The sequence below is a fragment of the Miscanthus floridulus genome, chromosome 10, assembly GCF_019320115.1.
Source record: "Miscanthus floridulus cultivar M001 chromosome 10, ASM1932011v1, whole genome shotgun sequence".
Classification (NCBI taxonomy): Eukaryota; Viridiplantae; Streptophyta; class Magnoliopsida; order Poales; family Poaceae; genus Miscanthus; species Miscanthus floridulus.
Genome location: NC_089589.1, coordinates 86,451,062 through 86,470,318, shown reverse-complemented (window position 1 = coordinate 86,470,318; position 19,257 = coordinate 86,451,062). Strand labels below are relative to the sequence as shown.

The window sequence follows — 19,257 nt, the reverse complement described above, 5'->3', positions numbered from 1 at the left end:
AGAAATCACTAGAAAGGAAAGGTAACGATCAACAACAACTAGTTGACCTCGCAAGGATGTCAAATTTCTCTGGTGCTCACTATGAATGCAGCCCGAGGATCCAACGGCTAGTTGAGTTGGTTGGGGGTATATATACCCCCATGTCTGTCCCTTTAGATTTGTTCAAGTTTGAGGAAGCTATATAGTTGAGTTGAGGTTCATCTATTTATGCTCTAGTCACCATATGGGCTTAAGAAAAAAAATTAGGCAACTAGTAAAAGAGCCAGGATTAGTGCTTAGGATAGTTAGAGGCCACTTTGTGCTTGCTCTAGACCTAATGTTTAGTGAGGTTTGCATGTTTCCAAGCTATTGGTGCTTGCGTGCACCAAGAGTGGTATATACAGGGCTTATAATCTTACAAAATTACACCAACCGTATTTTGGTGTGACCGCTAATGTTGTATAGGGATGAGAGGCCCTCGGTGATTCAGCCAAAAGCTCTCCATAGTGAATACGGTGGGATTAGGACGCGAGAGGCCACACGGAAACCCACTTGCACATGGGGAAGACCTGTGAGCTATCCACAGAGTTATCTAATCTAGAACTTGGCCATTACTAGAGGCTCCAACGAGGATTAGAAGAAAACATGAGCTTTCCGATACCTTTGGGATATGTATCATTGAGTGGGAGTTTGTTTTTCTAACTTATTATGCATCTGTATTTACTTGCATTACTTGTTGTGTGATTTACCTTTCTAGTCTAGTTTTACTAGGTTTGTTAATACGATTGGAATCTAGTGTACAAGACTCTTTGACGTTAGAGATAATAACACTTAGAAAAATCTAGTGCACATCTAGATACAATTTGTATTGGTTTTTATGTCAGTCACGGTCCCTTCGAAGGGACAATTGCATCAACAAACAGAGCAAGTAGCATTATTTGTGTGCTAAATTCCTCATGGTTTCAAGTCCCTGTCCAGAATCCAGGCAGCTGCGTTTTTTCAAGCATGGAAGTTTCTGGTTTCTGACTAGTGACTAGTGGTCTCCCTCGATCAACATCACAATAGGTGACCTTTTGCTAAGTTGGAGGGAAAAAAAAAGATGATATCAACGTGCAGTGAAGCTGGCCATATGTTGATCGATCCAGTCCCATAGCTTTTCCAATCTTGTTTCTCCTTCTCACTATTTGCTGTTATAACAGCAAAAGCCCACCCACCTTCAGCCGCGCGCTCACCCAAGGACACCGTTTCCACCCACAATATTGAGAGGTTCAGGCTGCAGCATGAGCCATGGTTGTCGTTGGGGAGATGCTGGCCGGGGCCGTCATAAAGGAAGTTGTCAGCAAGCTGCCTGCGCTGCTCCAGGCTTCTGTCCATGGTCCTCTCAAGAGGATTCAGGGCTTCAAGGAAGACCTCGAGGTCATGAACATCACGCTCCAGTCCATCGAGGTGGTCATCGCGGATGCAGAGAAGCGGTCTATCAACGACGAGAGCGCGCGATTGTGGCTGAAACGCCTCAAGGAGGTGGGCTACGAGATCACTGATATGTTTGATGACTTCCAACCCGACAGGCCGCCAGGAAAGCTGCAGAGCACTCAAAAGTGGTACAAGGTATATTCTGGAAAGATGTTCTGGATTCATTTGATTTTTATGTTTTGGCTCGCCACTACATAGTCGAATACTGAAAATGTACACAAGTAATCTAAGGATCAGTTCGGAAAGATAAATTGACATGTCTACCTACCATTAATATCTATCGCTAACCCAAATGCTTCATTTGCTTTACCTGATAAAGGCTTGTTCGGTTAGCTCCAATCCGATAGGTGTAGAAGGGGATTGGAGAGATTTTATCCCATACAAACCAAAATCTCCCCCAATCAACTCTAATCCCATCGGATAAAAAAGTTAACCGAACAAGTCCTAATATATTTAAGAATTTCTAGGGATACCTTATATATTTTAAGGAGGATAGAGTGCACAGCCCAAAATGACCGCGCGCGCATAGTGATTTTTTTGACGGTTGGTGCAGAGAGATCATAGCGCTGAGATGCAAACGGTGAGTAGATTTTTGGCAGTGGGTGTTAAGGAATATAATTAATTAGGATTTAGCACTGGAGTGGTCCGAGATAGCCCAAACTCACGTGCCATATTTATCATGAGAATGGGCCAGGCCCTATTTGGCACCATTTGTCTATTTAATCTGCTCAGAAATTTTCGGTAAGCTATGGTCTGAAAAATATGCAGTCTAGAGAATTTCGGTATTTGGTGATCCCGATTACTGCCCATAGTTCTCTATATTGAGGATGAAAATGACATCTACGTTCCTGAGGTTGATGATAGCTTATTTGTTGACTGAATATAAGCTAAAAACCTAATTAATTTGAGTTTATTGAATGTATAATGAGCTTGTGCACCATGAGCATTGTTTGTAAAGATCTTTGAGACTGGTTTGACTAATTTTGAAATTTATTTCTAAAAATCTTATTTTCATATTAAAGGGATTGTGACGCCTAATAAGAGGGGGTGAATTAAGTCACCTACAAACTAAAGCCCAAAAACCACTTAGAAAAAACTACACAAGTTCTTTATAGATGTGCACTCGTTTTTTAAGTGTTGCTATCTCTAATGAAAAAGATTTTTAATCCTATCAACTAACCTAGCAAGCTAGACTAGGAAGATAAGCACACACCAAGGAATACAAAAAGTAAATGCAAAATCATAAATGAGTTAGAGAACTCAAACACCCACGTGACATTATTATTCTTGAGGTATCAGAAAGCTCACACTTAACATAAATCCCTGTTGAAGCCTCTTGCAAGGGCCAAGCTCCGTGGTTAGGTAACTCGGCAGATAGCTCAGTCTTCCCCACGCTCAAGTGGGTCTCCACGAAGCCTCTATCGGACTGCTCCCCCGCCATCTTCACTATGGAGAGAGCTTTTGGCCAAATGGCCAAGAGCCACTCGTCCACATACACCACCGACAGCTACACCATAAACACGGCTGGTGTGATCTCGCAAGATTACAAACCCCATGGTTTACCACTCTTGGTGCGCACAAGCGCTGATAGCAAGGAGGTATGCAAACCTTACTGAACACTTGGCCTAAACCTAGAGCAAGCACTAAACTGACCTTCAACTAGCCTAAGTACTAATCCTAGCTCTTTAGCTAATCACCTAGTCTTCTCTTATGGTTAGAGCACAATTGTGTGAGCTTCAACTCAAATATAGCTTCAACAAGCTCTAACACACTCCAAATGCCCAGGTATTTGGATTGCAAAAGAAGTGAGCACTTGATAGATTCAGTGACCACACTGGACAAATCTGATGTCGTGCAAAAGAAGTGAGCACTTGATAGATTCAGTGACCACACTGGACAAATCTGATGTCGTGCCACGTGGACTAGTCATTGCCGATCGTTGGAAATTTCATTTCTCGAGAGGATTCTCTTGTGCCCCACTAGACAAATCCAGTGTGTTGTCCAAAGAATTAGGACCTCTCAGGAATGCACCTATACTCTCTGGGCTCTAGTGCATACATCTTTGTACTCTATCTCTGGTGCTAAACTCTGGTCACACTAGAAGTACATTATGCATAGCTTCCAACACTGCCACATGGCCCCACCGAAATTCTGTGGTGCAACTGTTTGAGCATTTCCGTGCTCACAGGAAACTCCAGTGCACTTCTTCATTCTACTCTAAGAGCATTTCTTCATGTCCAATTGTATTTTCTTCATTTCTATGGTGTCTTGAGTTTCTTGCTTTTCTCTTAGGGCAATGTCGCTCTTTGATCTTCATTTGAGGTGTTGATTCCTTGATCTTCACCTTATCCCAACTTAAGTCCATTTCTTGCATCCTTAGACTAAGTACAATGTATACAATTGTTATGGTCAGCAACAGCTATAGACGTCATCAAAGGGGCTAATTAGGCAGGAGAGATTTGGGGGATCAATCTGGAAAGCCTGACTTAGGCGGGCGAGAGTCTAGGAGAGAATTATGCTTGTAATCCCTTTACAATCAATGGTGATGAAGTAAACAAGCAATTACAGACAATCAAATTCTCACCTCCTTTCTCTATTACCTAACCATCAACACAGCCACCCGAAAACCAACAGCCAAATGGTCGATGACCTCCCACAGCCATCCTATCTGGTCACTTCCCCAAGGACATGACAACTTGGTATCAGCTTCCAGTGATCCTGCCATGAGTTTCGGCAATGTCGATCAACTCAAGCAGCTCCTGGTAGCCCAGGAGGAGACTCTACGCAAGGAAGCCCAGGAAGAGTTCAAGATGATCACCTTCGGCATCAGCGAGCTCAACTCCATCGTCAAGACATTCCATATGGGATTGACTGATGTCACAGACAAGGTCTCTGACATCTTGGGGTGCCTTACCAAGTTGGGGGGGCAGTCCAGCGCCACCAGCGCGGCAACGTCACCTTCGGTGGCGCTTCCCGTCGGCCCTTCTACGCCACCATTGCCAACATCCTCATCACCTCTTCTAGGGGCAAAGGGATCCTCGGCAGTAAAGGCGTCGTCACCAATGGCAACCTGCTGCTGCCCAAGGGACCTTCGCCCAAGACGTGCTTCATCTTGGTGAACAAACCCGACGACGATCGTTTGCGCTAGAAGATGGAGGGACTCGTCCCCCGCTACATCAAGATGGATTTTCCACACTACGACAGTATGGTGATTCCCTGCCATGGCTTGATCATTGTGAGCAATTCTTCACTACTCAGCAGATCGAGGAGCACCACAAGGTATGGCTCGCTCGATTTCATCAGAATGGGGACGCCTACCACTGGTATGCCCACCTGGTGCCCAGCTGCGGGACACCATCGTGGTTTGTCTTTCGTGATCTATGCAGCATCGCCCTCGGCGAACTTTGGCACCTACGGCAAACGGGCTTCGTCAACGAGTACTAGGGTCGCTTCCTAGTGCTCCTTAGCTGCAACGATCCATTGACGGACAAGCAGGACTAGCAAATGTTCACCTTGGGCCTCCTCACAAGGTATAATGCATATGCAATAAATTCATCCACCTAGTGGCACTTAGAAAACAAAATTGAACATTGGAGTTCCCCCATAATAGTATGGCTATCTATTGGACTCAGTGTTTGCCCATGGCTTGACATAGAGAGCAAGGGTTTCGCGTTGAACCCTGGCTCAGGAGGCGTCGGACCGTGTGCTGGCTGGGTCCGACGGCTAACCAAAGTGCAGGGGTGCGACGCAGCAGCATCATACTACGCCAACTGGTGGCGTCGTACCAAATGCAAGCACTGTTCCTTCGCGCTGGTGAGAGCGAGGCTTGCGCAGGCACGACACGTGGCAGCGTCAGACTGCTAGCTGGATTCGATGGTTGGTGTCAGACCTTGGTCCAATGGTTTTAACCATCTCTCGACCTTATTGGATCGCGTCGGACTCACCCTGTGCTGGGTCTGGCTATGCGTCCGACAGCTGGGTCCGACGATGCAGATCAGCGCATGGCAGTGAGCCGTTGGGCACGCAACGGTCAGGTGATTTGAACGGGACACGTGGCACTGCGGCAGTGGCCACCCAGACCGTCGGACCCTACATCGAACTGTCCGACGGCCCCACGCTGCTGAGTCCGACGGTCACTTATGTAACCTAACGGCTCTATTTCGAGGGGACACCTATTTAAGGTGTTTGGCTGGCTTGAGCTCACCCTCCTGGTCATTTCTATTGAGAATAAATCCTAGTGAGCCTAGTCATTCCTCTCTCACTCATCTAGCTTGATTGATTCATCATTTGGTGAGATTAGAGAGCATCTAAGTGCATTGCTTTGAGTGATTACATCTAGAGACACTTGGTGATTATGTTTCGCTGCGGATTTCGCTTGTTACTTTTGGTGGTTGCCGCCACCTAGACGGCTTGGTGCAGTGAGGATCGTCTAGCGGAGGAAGGTGCTTGTCTCCGGCTCTGATCGTGGTGATTGTGAGGGGTTCTTGACTTTTTCCCAGCGGAGAGCCAAAATGTATTCTAGTGGATTGCTCGTGGCTTGTGGATCCCCATCTTGCGTTGGTTGTGCGGCACCTGATTGTGGGTTAGGCGTGTGATGCCTATTAGCGCGTGAACCTCCAAGTGGGTGAATCACCACAACAGGGACTAGCTTGCCGACAAACAAGTGAACCTCGGTGAAAAATCATTGTGTCATCTTGTCTCCGAGGAATTCATTTGGTGTTCATTGTGATCGATTGATCATCTCTTGCTATGGCGGTATAACCCTCACTATCCCTCTTGTATTTACATTCTAGTGTAGCTAAGCTCTTTAGTGTAACTAGTTTTGAGAGCTAGCTTATGTTTTGTTAATTTGGTTAGTGAGGCTCTTTAGTTAGTCTTTGAGAGCCTACTAACTTAGAGAGTAGTGGCTTAGCCCTTGTATGAAATAGAGATCATAGCAACTAGAATTATGGATAGGTGGCTTGCATTTTTAGTAGGCTAGCGCAACACTCGTTTCGCTTCTTAATTGTCTAATCTCTTGGCTTAAGTGTTGTTGTAAAAATTTTTATAGGCTATTCACCCCTTCTAGCAATTAGAAACTTTCAATATGTCGTGGCCTTGGGTCTAGATACCTTTGGGGTTAGTTGTATGTATATTTATACCTTGCATTAGGACGTTCCTTACTCATATTTATTAGGTGTGCGTACAAGAATTTGAATTACTTATAGGAGACCTGCAATTGACTTTGAGATCTAAATACCACTTGAAAAAGATACCAACATGAAGTGACTACCACATTGTAGGTGATATTTGGAGGATGCTATCTATGATTTAGACTTTGGCACACAAAAGAATAAATAAGTACTTGTGATGTGTTTCTATGCTAATAAATCATGTAGCTTGTTCATGTGTTAGAGTGAAGCATAAGCAACTGACCATATATAAGAACATGTTAATTTTTTAGTTTTAACTATTTTCTATGATAATAGTACTATTGTAGTATATTTAATAGCCAGGATATTGTAATCACCACTGCCATATGTATCTAGGGAGGAATCTAGCCGTCCAAGTCTATGTACTCTATCTATAACACCCGAGAGGTTTAGTGCAAATATCCCACGCATTGTACCCAATATACTACGTACGATGTCATGAGTTTAGGTTTCAATCATGAACCATAAGGTTGCCGCTGCCGCCACGAGACGGCAGATAGTATGGGGGTGGTAGCATGAGGTGTTTGCCACTCCATGTTGTTGGGTTGATCTACCAAGAGCATCATCATGTCACACGCCTATCTTGCCCCCTGCTACACCGTGTTGTGGCTACTGCATTGCCAATGGCCATGTCCCATACAGTGCCTTTGCCTGCCATGACAAATGGTTCCCTCCATGGTTCACCGTACTAGGGAGATGCTTCTGCTATTTTTCCAGATCGGAGGTTGGGGTTGCGTTTCCATGTCTATGGATCTGTCAACGTCCGATGGACGAAGTTGTCGTTGTGCGTACTCCTTGTAGCAAGGACACTACTCGTGGTTAAGTTATTTTCATGGTTGCCGCCTATCTAGGATGGTGCCACCTATACTGCTTATCCTCCTTGTCATGTAGCTCTCGACACTAGACTATGGTCTCTAAAGGATGACATGTGACCGCTTATTATTGATATGTCTGAGTAGCCCTTCTACCTCCACTGTTCGTTCAGCTCATCATCATATGCCACCAATCATCTGTAGAAAGCTAGTGATTGTTTGTACTTGTTTGCCTCTATTAAAGCTTTGACCATGTCCACAACAACCTCTGCTGTTTCAGTAAAAAAGGCCCGTCATCCGCTTGAGCTACTTGTCAATTTCTATTCCAGTCATAGCATCGCTGCAATGCGATGTTGCTATGACTATGGGGAGTTAGCCTTTGACTTTTTCTCTAGTCTGACCATATACAATGCTCCCAATATGACTATAAGGGATGTTTTAATACCAACTTCACCTATAGTCCGACTATTTGTGATAATACTCCTATTATGATTGTGGGTCATGTTAGAGTATATCTAGCAGTTAGGATACAGTATATATATGTCTGTAGGGAGACACGGTGTTGTGCCCCAAGTCTCCATACTCTCTCTCTATATATTATACAAATATCTCACACATTATACAGAATCTATTTTGGCTTTCAAATACAAAACTATCTTAATGAAAAATTGTAGGGTGCTGGTTCTTGTGGGGTCACCATCATCCCCAATTCCCCACCCTCTTCCACAACACACACATGGACCCTAAAATGGTATGGCATATAGTACACCGAAAAACATGTTTCATCATGCATTTTTAAGTATATAATTTATATTTAATGTTTTATATCTCAAATCTCCATGGGCAAAGTCATCTTTGTTTTTGACCAACTTTGGTGTTAAATCTAGATATTCACTGAGGCATGCATATTTGACAAAAATATATTGTACTGTGTCTATACATTTTTGACCCTTGGTTGTGTCTAATGCTTTCACTCCAAAATAGACATCTGGAATTGATGAATTAATTGTTTCAACAGATAATGTTTAGTACTGACATGGCCAACCGCATGAAGAGGATGAATAAAAAGTTAAATGAAATAAGGAAGCAAAATAAATTTGGGACTGGGTTGATACCTGAACCCAAAACAGAGTACACTGATGGGGAAACAATATCAGGGCCATCAGATGTGATTGTTGGTCGTAGAGTTGAGAAAGAATCTGTCATTAATATACTGCTTAGCTCCAATACATATGCTCAAGAAATTAATAACTGTACCATTATTCATGGGCTTGCTGGTGTTGGCAAGACAGAACTAGCAAAATTGGTGTTCAATGATGAAAGAATCAAGGAGGCATTTCCTCAAAGGGCCTGGGTTTACTTGCGCCAAAATTGTGACGAAAAAGATATTTGCAGAGATATAATCTCAGTAATTGAACATAGACGTTGCAAGCTTGAGATTCTTGAATCCATATACCAGCATCTCAAAAAGGTGCTCACGAGTAGATGTCTCATTGTATTGGATAATCTTTGGAATTCATCCTTGGAGAGATTGCAGGGTATACTAGGCAGGAATGTCTCGATCTTAGTTACTTCACGCAAAGCTATTCAGTTGAATACGAGAAAAGCAATAATGTTCCCCTTGGAACCTTTGTCAGACAAACTCAGCTTTGATTTAGCTAAGAAAGTTGCATCCTCATCATATTTCCGTGAAGGTGACATTCCAGATATTGCACTGGATGAAATTGTAGCAAAGTGCAGAGGTGTACCTTTCGCTCTGAAGACTATTGCATCCCGATTGAAACCAGGAACCGAAGAAGAACTATTGAGTTTAATAAAAGATATCTTTCCACCCACATCAGATTATGGACAAGATGCTATTGAGAAAACTGTTCTTGGATCCCTCAGGCTGACATACCACTTAATGACTCCACGACTAAGGCTATGCTTTGCCTACTGTGCAATTTTTGCTAAAGGCTGTGAGATTGATCGTGAAGAATTATGCCACCAATGGATTGCTCTTGGGCTAATTGTAAACCCATGGAAGAATCAGGGTATAATTGAAAGCTCAACTAAAAGGCTTGCAGAGGAAACGATTCACGAATTATTGGACATGTCATTTCTTCAAGATTCAGGGCCATCTTCGGTGAGTTATTGTCTTTCACTTACTCAAATTTGTAGCTCTATGTAATAGTTTCATGCTTGCTTCCATAGAGTTGACATAACCATAAGTTAATGGTACCTAGTACTTTACTTCAATTTTTTCATGTACTTCTATATAAAGAGAGACCGACCCATACAGGAACTACCCCTCACTATCACTTCATTATCATCAATATACTATTCAGACTATGAATTAAAAAGAGACATTGCTTACTCCATTTGGTAGGCCCTCCTTTGTATTTATTATGATTGAACAGTTAAAATTAGTGTCTTTCGTCAGTGCAGAAAATGGTGTTTTCTTGTCTTCATTGTGAATTGCTTTGTGGGTTGATTTCTGGATCAGAGCTCTTTAATATTCTGATTTGAGTTTTTATGTTATTCTGAATACAAACCATGCATCTCTAGTTTAATTATTTGCAACAAATAATTTATGAAATTGGTTTGAGTTTTTGACCAACCCAATTGTATGAAAATATTGTCCACTGCCAATATACAATTTTAGATGATGGAATCGAAATAACCCAAGCTCTACCTTCTATATGATGCTTTACCCATAATAACTTGCCACTAGAGATCTAAAGTCATTAGCATAATCTATTGCTAAACATACATCCAAGGCTAGCAAAGACCTCCATTGTAGCATCTCCAAAGCGTGGCATAAGTTCCCAATCATCCATGTTTTGTTAAACCCCCCGAAATCAGTACATTTGAATACTTGCATATATTTTTTGTGGGAAACAGCTAGGATGGGTTTTACCTACCCCCTATTGATTATAATTATATATTTGAAGTACTTGTGAATACTTGCATATGTTCCGACAATCATAATTTTTCCATTTTTGATTGAAGAGGATTTAATGGATTTTACCTACACTAGCACTACTAGCTAAGCTACACAAGCTAAATAAGAGAGCAACTAGTTGCTACACAAGCCAACTAGCTACAAGAGCAACAACACTAGCACAAGTATGAACAAGTATCATGAGCTAGTGTTAGGAAATGGCAAACCAACAAGAAAGACTATGTTGACACGATGATTTTTATCCCAAGGTTTGGTGGTTTGCCAATCACTTAATCCCTGTTGAGGTAAGCCCAAAGTTGATGCTGATCCTCTTGCTAGTAGCAAGCCGCAAGCTCGCACTCACTACCAGAGGTGTGCTCCAACGTGAGCTCTAGCACTTGATCTGACGGACCACTCGGCGCTCTTCGCACCTCACTTCTACTAGAGTGCTCTTCATGATCTCCCACGGGGCGAGCACAACAGCCCTCACAATACGATATCATCTAGAGCACCACACAATCTCCGTGCGTGCTACACGAAGTCCACAAGCCTTCAACCCATCTAGAAGGTGGCAACCTCCAAGAATAATAAGCACCACCATCTTGCATGCAATGCAATGCATTAGGAAATGCTCTGCAATCTCCACTAAGCACAAGTGAGTTGGAGGGTTAGAACACTCCACAAAGGCAAGACACAGAGTCCCCAAGGTGTTCAACCACTAAAATGGCCTGCCACCCCTCTATATGTAAAGGGGGATGCCCAACTCGCTGTTACACCCTCAACAACCACTTCTTTGTACCTGGCAGTCCAACTAGCCCTCCTGCGATTGGACCGGTTGAGCCTAACAACTAGTTGCCATAAAGTGCAAATGACCACATGCAACTGGGCCTAAGACCCACGCTCCAACCGGCCCACGCCACGGTCACACGCGAGCCAAAAACCACTCCACTGGTAAAGTTTGGCCCAATCTAATGGGCCACCAACAAAACATGTGCTTCTCCTCCTATTGAACCGCAACCTTTCCCACGCTCTTCAGTCCAATGCCAGTCCAACCATTAGCCTCTACGGTTCGACCGCCAGGAGCCACCAAGTGGGCCATGGCTCTGAATACTTGCACTTCAGTTCGTGTGTAGCGTCCAAGCCTAACACCGGAGCAAGCACTCCTCACTCTGGCCCGCTGTCCAACGGCATATGTGGCCGGACAGACCATGAAGTTGACAGAACAGCACACAAAGCCCCTGTGCACAACCACTTTCTTCAATCCTATTATCCAGTGCCTTCGACCAAGTCACGAATACAGCGAACATCTCTAAGCACCAAGCTTACATTCGCTATATTATGTTCTTAGTCTTCACAAATATCCTTTGTACCATACTCCAAACATCAAACCATGTCTTCGGGGGAAGACACTTGTTCCCATTCAATTTTTGGCTTACTTAAATGTGAATACTGCTACGAAACACACGCTGGTTACAAACTTGAGTTCATAAATCACTAGAACCCCAAATCACTAAATTGGGGACTAGATGCATTCAAAGGTGTAGTCAAAGCATTTACCTGCGCATGACTGTGCCCCGAACTCTAACTCGTACCCACACCCGTGAAGCCTTGTGGGTAAGATTTCATATACTAGTGCTAAAAACATACTGGAATGCTAATAGTGTTACAGGAATTGCCACAATTTCTCAAGCAACATTTCTTAAACAAGGATACTTCATCCCTGCAACATTCCACCAATTGATGATGTCCAGTTTTGTTGTTCTTGCCAACATTTCCTCTTCCAATTAGACATCTAACTCTATGGTCACATAATTAGGTGGGGAAGCAGGTTCAAAAGACAAGTATTTGTCAAATATATGAAAGATAGTTGCATCGCCTTCACTTTGAATAGTATTGCTTGCACGAGCCCCAACACCATCTGTTGCACCAAAGTCCACCCTAGAACCTTGACCAAATCTATCTACGACCATGGATTTCACTAATCATGGCATAGAAGTAGTGATGCCAATGGGGAAGTAATGCATTCAGCTATACCCATACCTAGGGGATGAAGACGAGATGTGTATGTTCCGATCCATTGTTGAAGCCCTATATAGATAGTCCACACATGAATCCAAATATTTAATATCCATACTATATCCAAATCCGAATACTCAAAATCAGATTTATGATATGTTACGAGATAGATATCAATATTCGACATCATCCTTATTTGGTTCTAAGATCAGAAAAAAATATGAAATACACAGCCGTTCGGCTGGAGGAAAGTTGGATGAAATTGGATGAAAAACACTGTCCTGGATGAAAGGTCGTGAGAGAAAAACACTGTTCCAGATAAAAAAAAGAAGTCAGGCCAGTTTTAAGGGCAGCCAAACGGGGCCTGTGGAACACTAATATCCGTCTGTATCTCCCTAAAAAAAAAACGTCTGTATGGTCACCCAACCCATTCCCCTAAATTATCTCTACCCATACCCCTAAATTATCAATTATCCCTAATCATCGAACCCAATGGGTATGATGGATAAGATAAACTCAGCCTTTTGCCAAAGCCTCCTCTCTCCCCTGTTCCGCAATGCTCTTTCCCTCTTCTCCCACCGCCGCATCAATGTTGGCCATGGGTCCGTGTCGGCCGCCAAGGAGTCGCAGGAGCGCTCGGTTTACCTCCGCTCCGCGAACTCGCACCGCCAAGGATGACGTGCGGGGATGGGGACCGGAAACACGCCTCCACGCGCCGCCGCCGCCGCTTCGAGCTCCGCCGGCTAACTACCTCGGGAAGGGCGGGGATGCCTGGGTGATGCCCCTGCCACGGCAAAGCACACACATCAACAGCTCTTGCATATTTAAATTGAGGGAAGGTAAGCAAGCTGGAGTCACCACGCACGCAACTTTCTCTCAGCTACAATCCTTGAGAGTCATGGTCGACACCTTCTCAATGCCCCCAATCTTTGAGTATGTCATGAAGGACTTCATTTATGACGTTCAGAAGTATGGGGTTGTGGTACATACGAGAACCTACAGAGTAGAATAACAACAATTGCAAGATTAGTTAATGTACATGTAGTGCAACACACAAAACAAACAGGGGACAAAAAAGGAAAATTTTCATTAATCTCTTTCCTCAAAAGAAAGCCTTTTAGCTTGCAATCCTCAACAATAATATAGTGTGCATTTACTCCCATCTAGCCTTATCTTCATTGCTTCTCGTGAATCACATATACATTTTAGCATACATGACATATCGGCTCATAGGCCTTTTTTTTACATATGCAGCCCAACATTATGTGCTCTTTAGGGATCCATCAGGCAGTTTATGATTGCATATTGATTGAGTATAAATTCATACTACTTACTTCATCTGTTCTATTGTATTACATGATACATTATAGTAGGCTATGTGCATCTCAATATGTCGAGCTCGGGAGTGAACTAAAGATATTTGTATCAACTCGATGTAATTATCTTGTTTCAAATAAAAAAACATGCTTCATAAAAAAATTACAAGCCAGTGATTCCATTAAGCTCTTGAGTTACTTTTTCAGGTGACGATAAGGAGTTCTGGAGCTCCAGCCAAACTTAAGATGCATGACTTGGTACACGACCTTGCTAAGTTAGTTTGTGATGATGAATTAGAAATTTTCAATGAGGAGAATATGTTATGTACACGTGATTCACCTCGCTATGCCATGGTTTTGGCTTGTGTGAAGGAGAACTTGCATAAGAATAATAAGCTTGCTGGGTTAAGGGCTCTGCATATTAAAGATTGTCCTACACTGAAGTTCAAATGGTGCAAATCCTCATTCGCCAAACGCCTGCGGGTCCTGGATATTAGTGGGCATCATATTGAGAAGCTTCCTTCCTCTATTGGAAAACTGATGCAGCTGAGGTACCTTAACGCTTCAGGAATACAATTCAAAGAGCTCCCCAAAGCCATCGGCACTCTGTCTAAACTACAGTATCTCAATCTACATGGCAGTAGCATTTCCGGACTACCAGACTCAGTCTCCAAATTGGGTCAGTTGATGCATCTTGACATATCAGACTGTAAGAATCTGCAGGCATTGCCCAGCTCATTTTGCCAACTCAAGTGCCTGTGTTTTTTGTCACTAAAGAACTGCTGTCAACTATGTTCATTACCTGATGATCTTGCCGGACTCAAGGATTTGGAGAAGCTCAATTTGTCAGGCTGCTCCTGTCTTTGCAAGTTACCAGAATCTCTTGGTAAGCTGAAGAAGTTAAAACAATTGGATCTATCAGGCTGTCTGAAACTCACCAAGCTACCAGATTCTTTCGTTAGACTTACTGGTCTCCGATACCTCGACATCTCAAGCTGTTCTGAATTAAACATACCTGTTGATGGTCTTAACAAACTTGTGGGTTTGAACTACATAGATATGTCATCTTGTCCGAAACTTGTAGGTCTGCCTGAAGAATTTTGTGACCTTGAACATCTCCATACACTGAATCTTTCTGACTGTAGTCAATTGGGAAATTTACCAGAGAGGCTGGGCCAAATGAAAAGCATCAGGTTCATTTTGCTGGATGGTTGTGCAGAATCGGTGAGGAAACCCATTCTGCAACATAGGCTGGGTGCTGGCCTGCAGTCGTTACCTGCATTTGTCATTGAAGCGCAGGTTGGCAGCATCCGAAGCAACATTACCCAGCTGGAGCAGGAGAAGTTCTCTGAGCTGGAACTGTACCGCCTCGAGAATGTGCGAGCAGTTGAGGAGGCCGAAGCACTAAAGATGCCGGCCAGATCTGGATTACGTAGTTTGGGACTGATGTGGACATTGAATGTTGGCCGATTCGTTGAGGATGAGGCACTGCTTCAGGTGCTTGAGCCACCTGAAGATCTTCAAAAGTTTAGGGTACAGGGTTACATGGGCAAAAGGTTCCCTAAATGGAACGTAGATATCAGTTCCTTCCGCCGGGGTCAGCTCGACGAACTCGGGTTGATGCATTTTCCAATGTGCAACAGTTTGCCACAGCTCGGGCAGCTTGCAAATCTCAAGAAGCTGCACCTATGCCGGATGCCCAAAATCAGGAGACTAGGCAGAGAATTAGGTGATGACACCGGAGTACTCATGAACTTGCAAAGTTTCACTTTGGAATACATGGAGAACCTGGAAGAATGGTGCACTACCATGTTAATGGCATCAGCTAGTAGCCAGCACCAGCACAAACCGGAAGGGTTGTTCATGTTCCCCTCGCTTCAGGAGCTTAACATATACCACTGCCCTCGGTTAACAATGAGTCCATGTCCTCCAAGAAGCATAGACTGGGAAGTAAGAGCAAGTAGTAGAGCATCGCAACAGCTTCTTGAGAAGGATGAGGCTATGCAGTCATTGGCAGAGTACATGGGCTTGCGGTGTCCCTTTGGCTACACTACCGAATTGCATGTCAATGGCTCCAGCAGCAGTTCTCCACATCTTCCTAGTGATGGATGGAAGTTTAATGCTTCCCTCATCACTCTCAGGGATCTGGGGACAAGTGATTGCTGCGGTTTGATTGACACATTGCTAGCCAAAGGCAATAACATGCAGTGTTTAATTAATCTAGAGGTTTCAGGCATTGAAGATACAAGAAGCTTGCTGGAACAAGTTGAGACAGTTGCGCATTACACAAGGTCTAGCCTCGCCAAATCATGGCCAGATTGGTTCCTACAGCAACCTATTGTAAACAGTGGAGCATCACCCCATTTTCTTGTAACAGGTTTTGCAAGCTGTGCACTTGATGGCTGGATTGACAAAGTGACCTCCTTTCTTGGCAACCTCATACGGATCAACATGGAGGACCTGCCTATGTGCGACCGCCTGCCACCACTAGGACAGCTGCCAGGGCTGCAGGAGCTTCGGTTGAAAGGGATGCCTAAGATCACAAGGATAGATGACAGGGACTTGTGCGGCGGGAGTGACCGTTCATCATCATCTGTGTTGTTCTTCCCAAGGTTGACAAAGTTTGTTCTGAATGATATGCCGAACCTTGAGGAGTGGGTTATTACGGTGTCAGGTAGTACAAGTACTGGTCACTGTGGCAGGGACAGGGAGGAGTTCATGTTCCCTAAGCTGGTAAAGCTGACGATTTGGAACTGCCCCCAGTTGAAGCTGAAGCCTGGCCTCCCAAGAGCGGAGGAGTGGGACATAAATAATAGCGATCCGGTAATAGCGTCATCCTATGACAAAAACAGAAACAGTGGAGGTGGCGAGCTTGCTACAATGCTACAAGTGTTGTCATGCAAAGTTCCTCCCAGTAACTGGAAATTGCTTCACCATCTCCCCGGGATACAGAACTTGGCGATCATTAGCTGCCATGGGATGGAAGCTTTACCAGAGAGCATTCAGAGCCTTTCCTCCCTCCAGTCCTTGACGGTAAGTAAATGTCATGGCCTGAAACACCTGCCTGAATGGTTGGGGGACCTGACATGCCTTCACAGCTTGATGGTTGTGAGCTGTCCCCTGGAGTTCTTACCGGGGGGAATGAGGCGCCTCTCTTTCCTTCGGTCCCTCACTTTGAGCTGTTGTGATAGACTGGCAGCATTGCCAGGGTGGATGGGTGATCTCAAGTCACTCGTGAAGATCACAATTGAAGGATGCAAGAGCCTTAAATCCTTGCCTCAGCTTTGTAGTCTGCAAGATCTATTCATTGACTGTAATGATGAACTACATGGGTGGAGTGAATCAGGGGTCAACAAAGCTATGTTTGCGGGAATCAAACGACAGGTATGTTCCATGCATTGCATTGTATCTCCACGAATTTAATGTTCCCGACGACAAACAAGTTTATGATGACTTTTCGCTCACTTTATTCTTATTTTCTAACCAAGGCATGCATAGGTATTATTAATTGGCTACATTCCTCTACTTTGCGTTGAAACAAACAACACATGCTTTTTTTAGGGTTTCTGGCTGGAGAGTCATGGTCAGAGCAACAGCTACATCTTACCAGCAAGATCATTACACATCCTTTGGGGATGGGATGACAGATATTGGAGGATGCATTCTCATCCTCACTCAAGGTTTGATTTTGAGAAATTAATGGCCTGAATAATTTGTAAATTAGGTTATATTGTTCAAAATGTTAAGCATAAAGTTTTAAAGAAAGAAAACTTAGCCTGAAAAATGAACAAATACTAGGAAATCAGGATCAGATTTTGCAAGAAGAATTGTTGCGCTATGTAAAAAATGTGGTACCTCTAAAAGTTCATTGCCAGACATCACAGGTATAATGCAATATCAAATCACTAGTGGTGCCACACTTTTCATTTTTACCACCATGCCAAATCTATTTTCTATTTCCAGGGAAGTAACTAGAAAACATGGCATAGTTCAGAGTGTTGGCACTCACTCCATCCCAAATGATAAGTCATTTTAACTTTTTTGGAGAGTCAAAACATCTCAAGTTTGACCAAAATTTATATAATAAAATAATTGCATTTATGATATCAAAATTGCATTTATGATATCAACTAAATATCATTAGATTCTTCATTAATTATGTTTTCATATTAATACCTATTTGATGTCATAAGTCTTTGTAATTCTCTTTATAATTTTGGTCAAACTTGAGATGCTTTGACTCTACAAGAAAGTTGGAATGACTTACAATTTGAAATTTGAAGGGGGGGGGAGTAGTAGTTACTTGTATAATGCAACAATAAATCACTAGTTGCTATATAATGTTTATTACCACTGATAAATGAGCTAACACAAATATAAACCGCAATGAAAATAATGAATCTATCGCAGCAGCTTTAGACAGTTGAAATAGCAGCAGCTCGTCATTGAAAATATATATTCTTTTGTTGCAATAGTAATAACCTGCTTTCGCAATTAAACCAAAGTAATATAAATGGACTCGACACTCATGGAAATAAATTAAATTATTGACATGTCAACAGTCCCCACTCCCCACAATACTATTAATTGATGCCATATCACATATATCTATTACAGGAATATGTCTTCTTAGATTTAATGTTTTTCATACCAATAGCAACAGTATAAATTGTTTAAAGTGTTTTCTGTACTCTTTCCTGTTATTAGATATAGACGCATGACTTTGCTTGTTTGGTTTGCACATTACAGGTTTGAATCATCGATGGAACTCTTAGAAGTCTGGTGGCTTGACATTGAGGGCAGTCTCCCTCAAGGGGCCCTCCCCACAAATACTAGCTACGATGTATACCTTGTTTACAAGCTGGCAGATGAGCACGATGGCCTCAGATGGGGCGAGTCATGCGTCCTAGTCGATGGTGTACCGACGTTTGGTGCCATTGTTTCCTTTGTGGACCAAGACGCTGTGCGCGTGGATCGCGTGGCTTACCCGGTTACGCGCTCTGAAGGATGGATGGAGCTCAGGCTCGGTGAGTTCAGCCTGCGTGATGATACTAGCACGGTAAAAGTGCACTTGTCTGAGAAAACGAACACCTATGCCAAGAAAGGGCTCATCATTGAAGGCATGGAGATTAGAGCAAAAAGCATGCCTATTACCTAGCCACCAATTATTAGTCATATAAACCTGATCTTTTATTTAATAGAAACACTCAAAAGAGTGTCTCATATGTGATATCTTTATCAAGGAAACTTTTAATTGCTACTATAAAAGATGGTGAGAATTTGACACAAAACGACCTCTGGAAAATACATGTAACATGTTTGCTATCAATTTTCATTTTTTGGGGGGAGTTTAATATGCCGGAGGTCCATTAACTTATATGAGGGTTTCAGTTAGGTCCATAAACTTGAATTTTTTATTTTTGAGTTCATAAATTTTTAAGTTATCACCACGTCTCTGAATCGCATCGTCAGGAGCTTGGCTAGGCTGTGTGTTTTAGGGGGAACATGGCCAAGTGGATTGATCCAGAGGAGAAACATATGGCCCG

At 43.2% G+C, this 19,257-nt stretch overlaps 1 protein-coding gene across 2 annotated transcripts; it reads left to right on the top strand.

Annotated features, from left to right (window-relative positions):
* Positions 1-986: 986 nt before the first annotated feature.
* On the top strand, positions 987-19,002 carry LOC136486834 (putative disease resistance protein At3g14460). 2 transcript variants are annotated; one of them, XM_066483871.1, is made up of 6 exons: positions 1,478-1,587; positions 8,131-8,207; positions 8,475-9,581; positions 13,919-17,095; positions 17,273-17,391; positions 18,461-19,002. In XM_066483871.1, the coding sequence occupies exons 2-6, from the start codon at positions 8,193-8,195 to the stop codon at positions 18,867-18,869; spliced, it is 4,827 nt and encodes a 1,608-aa protein (XP_066339968.1). In that variant the 5' UTR covers positions 1,478-1,587; positions 8,131-8,192; the 3' UTR covers positions 18,870-19,002. The 2 variants fall into 2 exon arrangements, with proteins under 2 accessions (XP_066339967.1, XP_066339968.1); XM_066483870.1 differs by lacking the exon at positions 8,131-8,207 and having other exon boundaries at positions 987-1,587.
* The last annotated feature ends 255 nt before the right edge of the window (positions 19,003-19,257 follow it).

Excerpts from the sequence above, each read along its gene's own strand:
- LOC136486834 (XM_066483870.1), top strand. The coding sequence starts at position 1,267 with ATGGTTGTCGTTGGGGAGATGCTGGCCGGGGCCGTCATAAAGGAAGTT. Across the intron at positions 1,588-8,474 it reads GCACTCAAAAGTGGTACAAG|ATAATGTTTAGTACTGACAT; the intron begins GTATATTCTGGA and ends TTGTTTCAACAG. Across the intron at positions 9,582-13,918 it reads AAGATTCAGGGCCATCTTCG|GTGACGATAAGGAGTTCTGG; the intron begins GTGAGTTATTGT and ends TTACTTTTTCAG.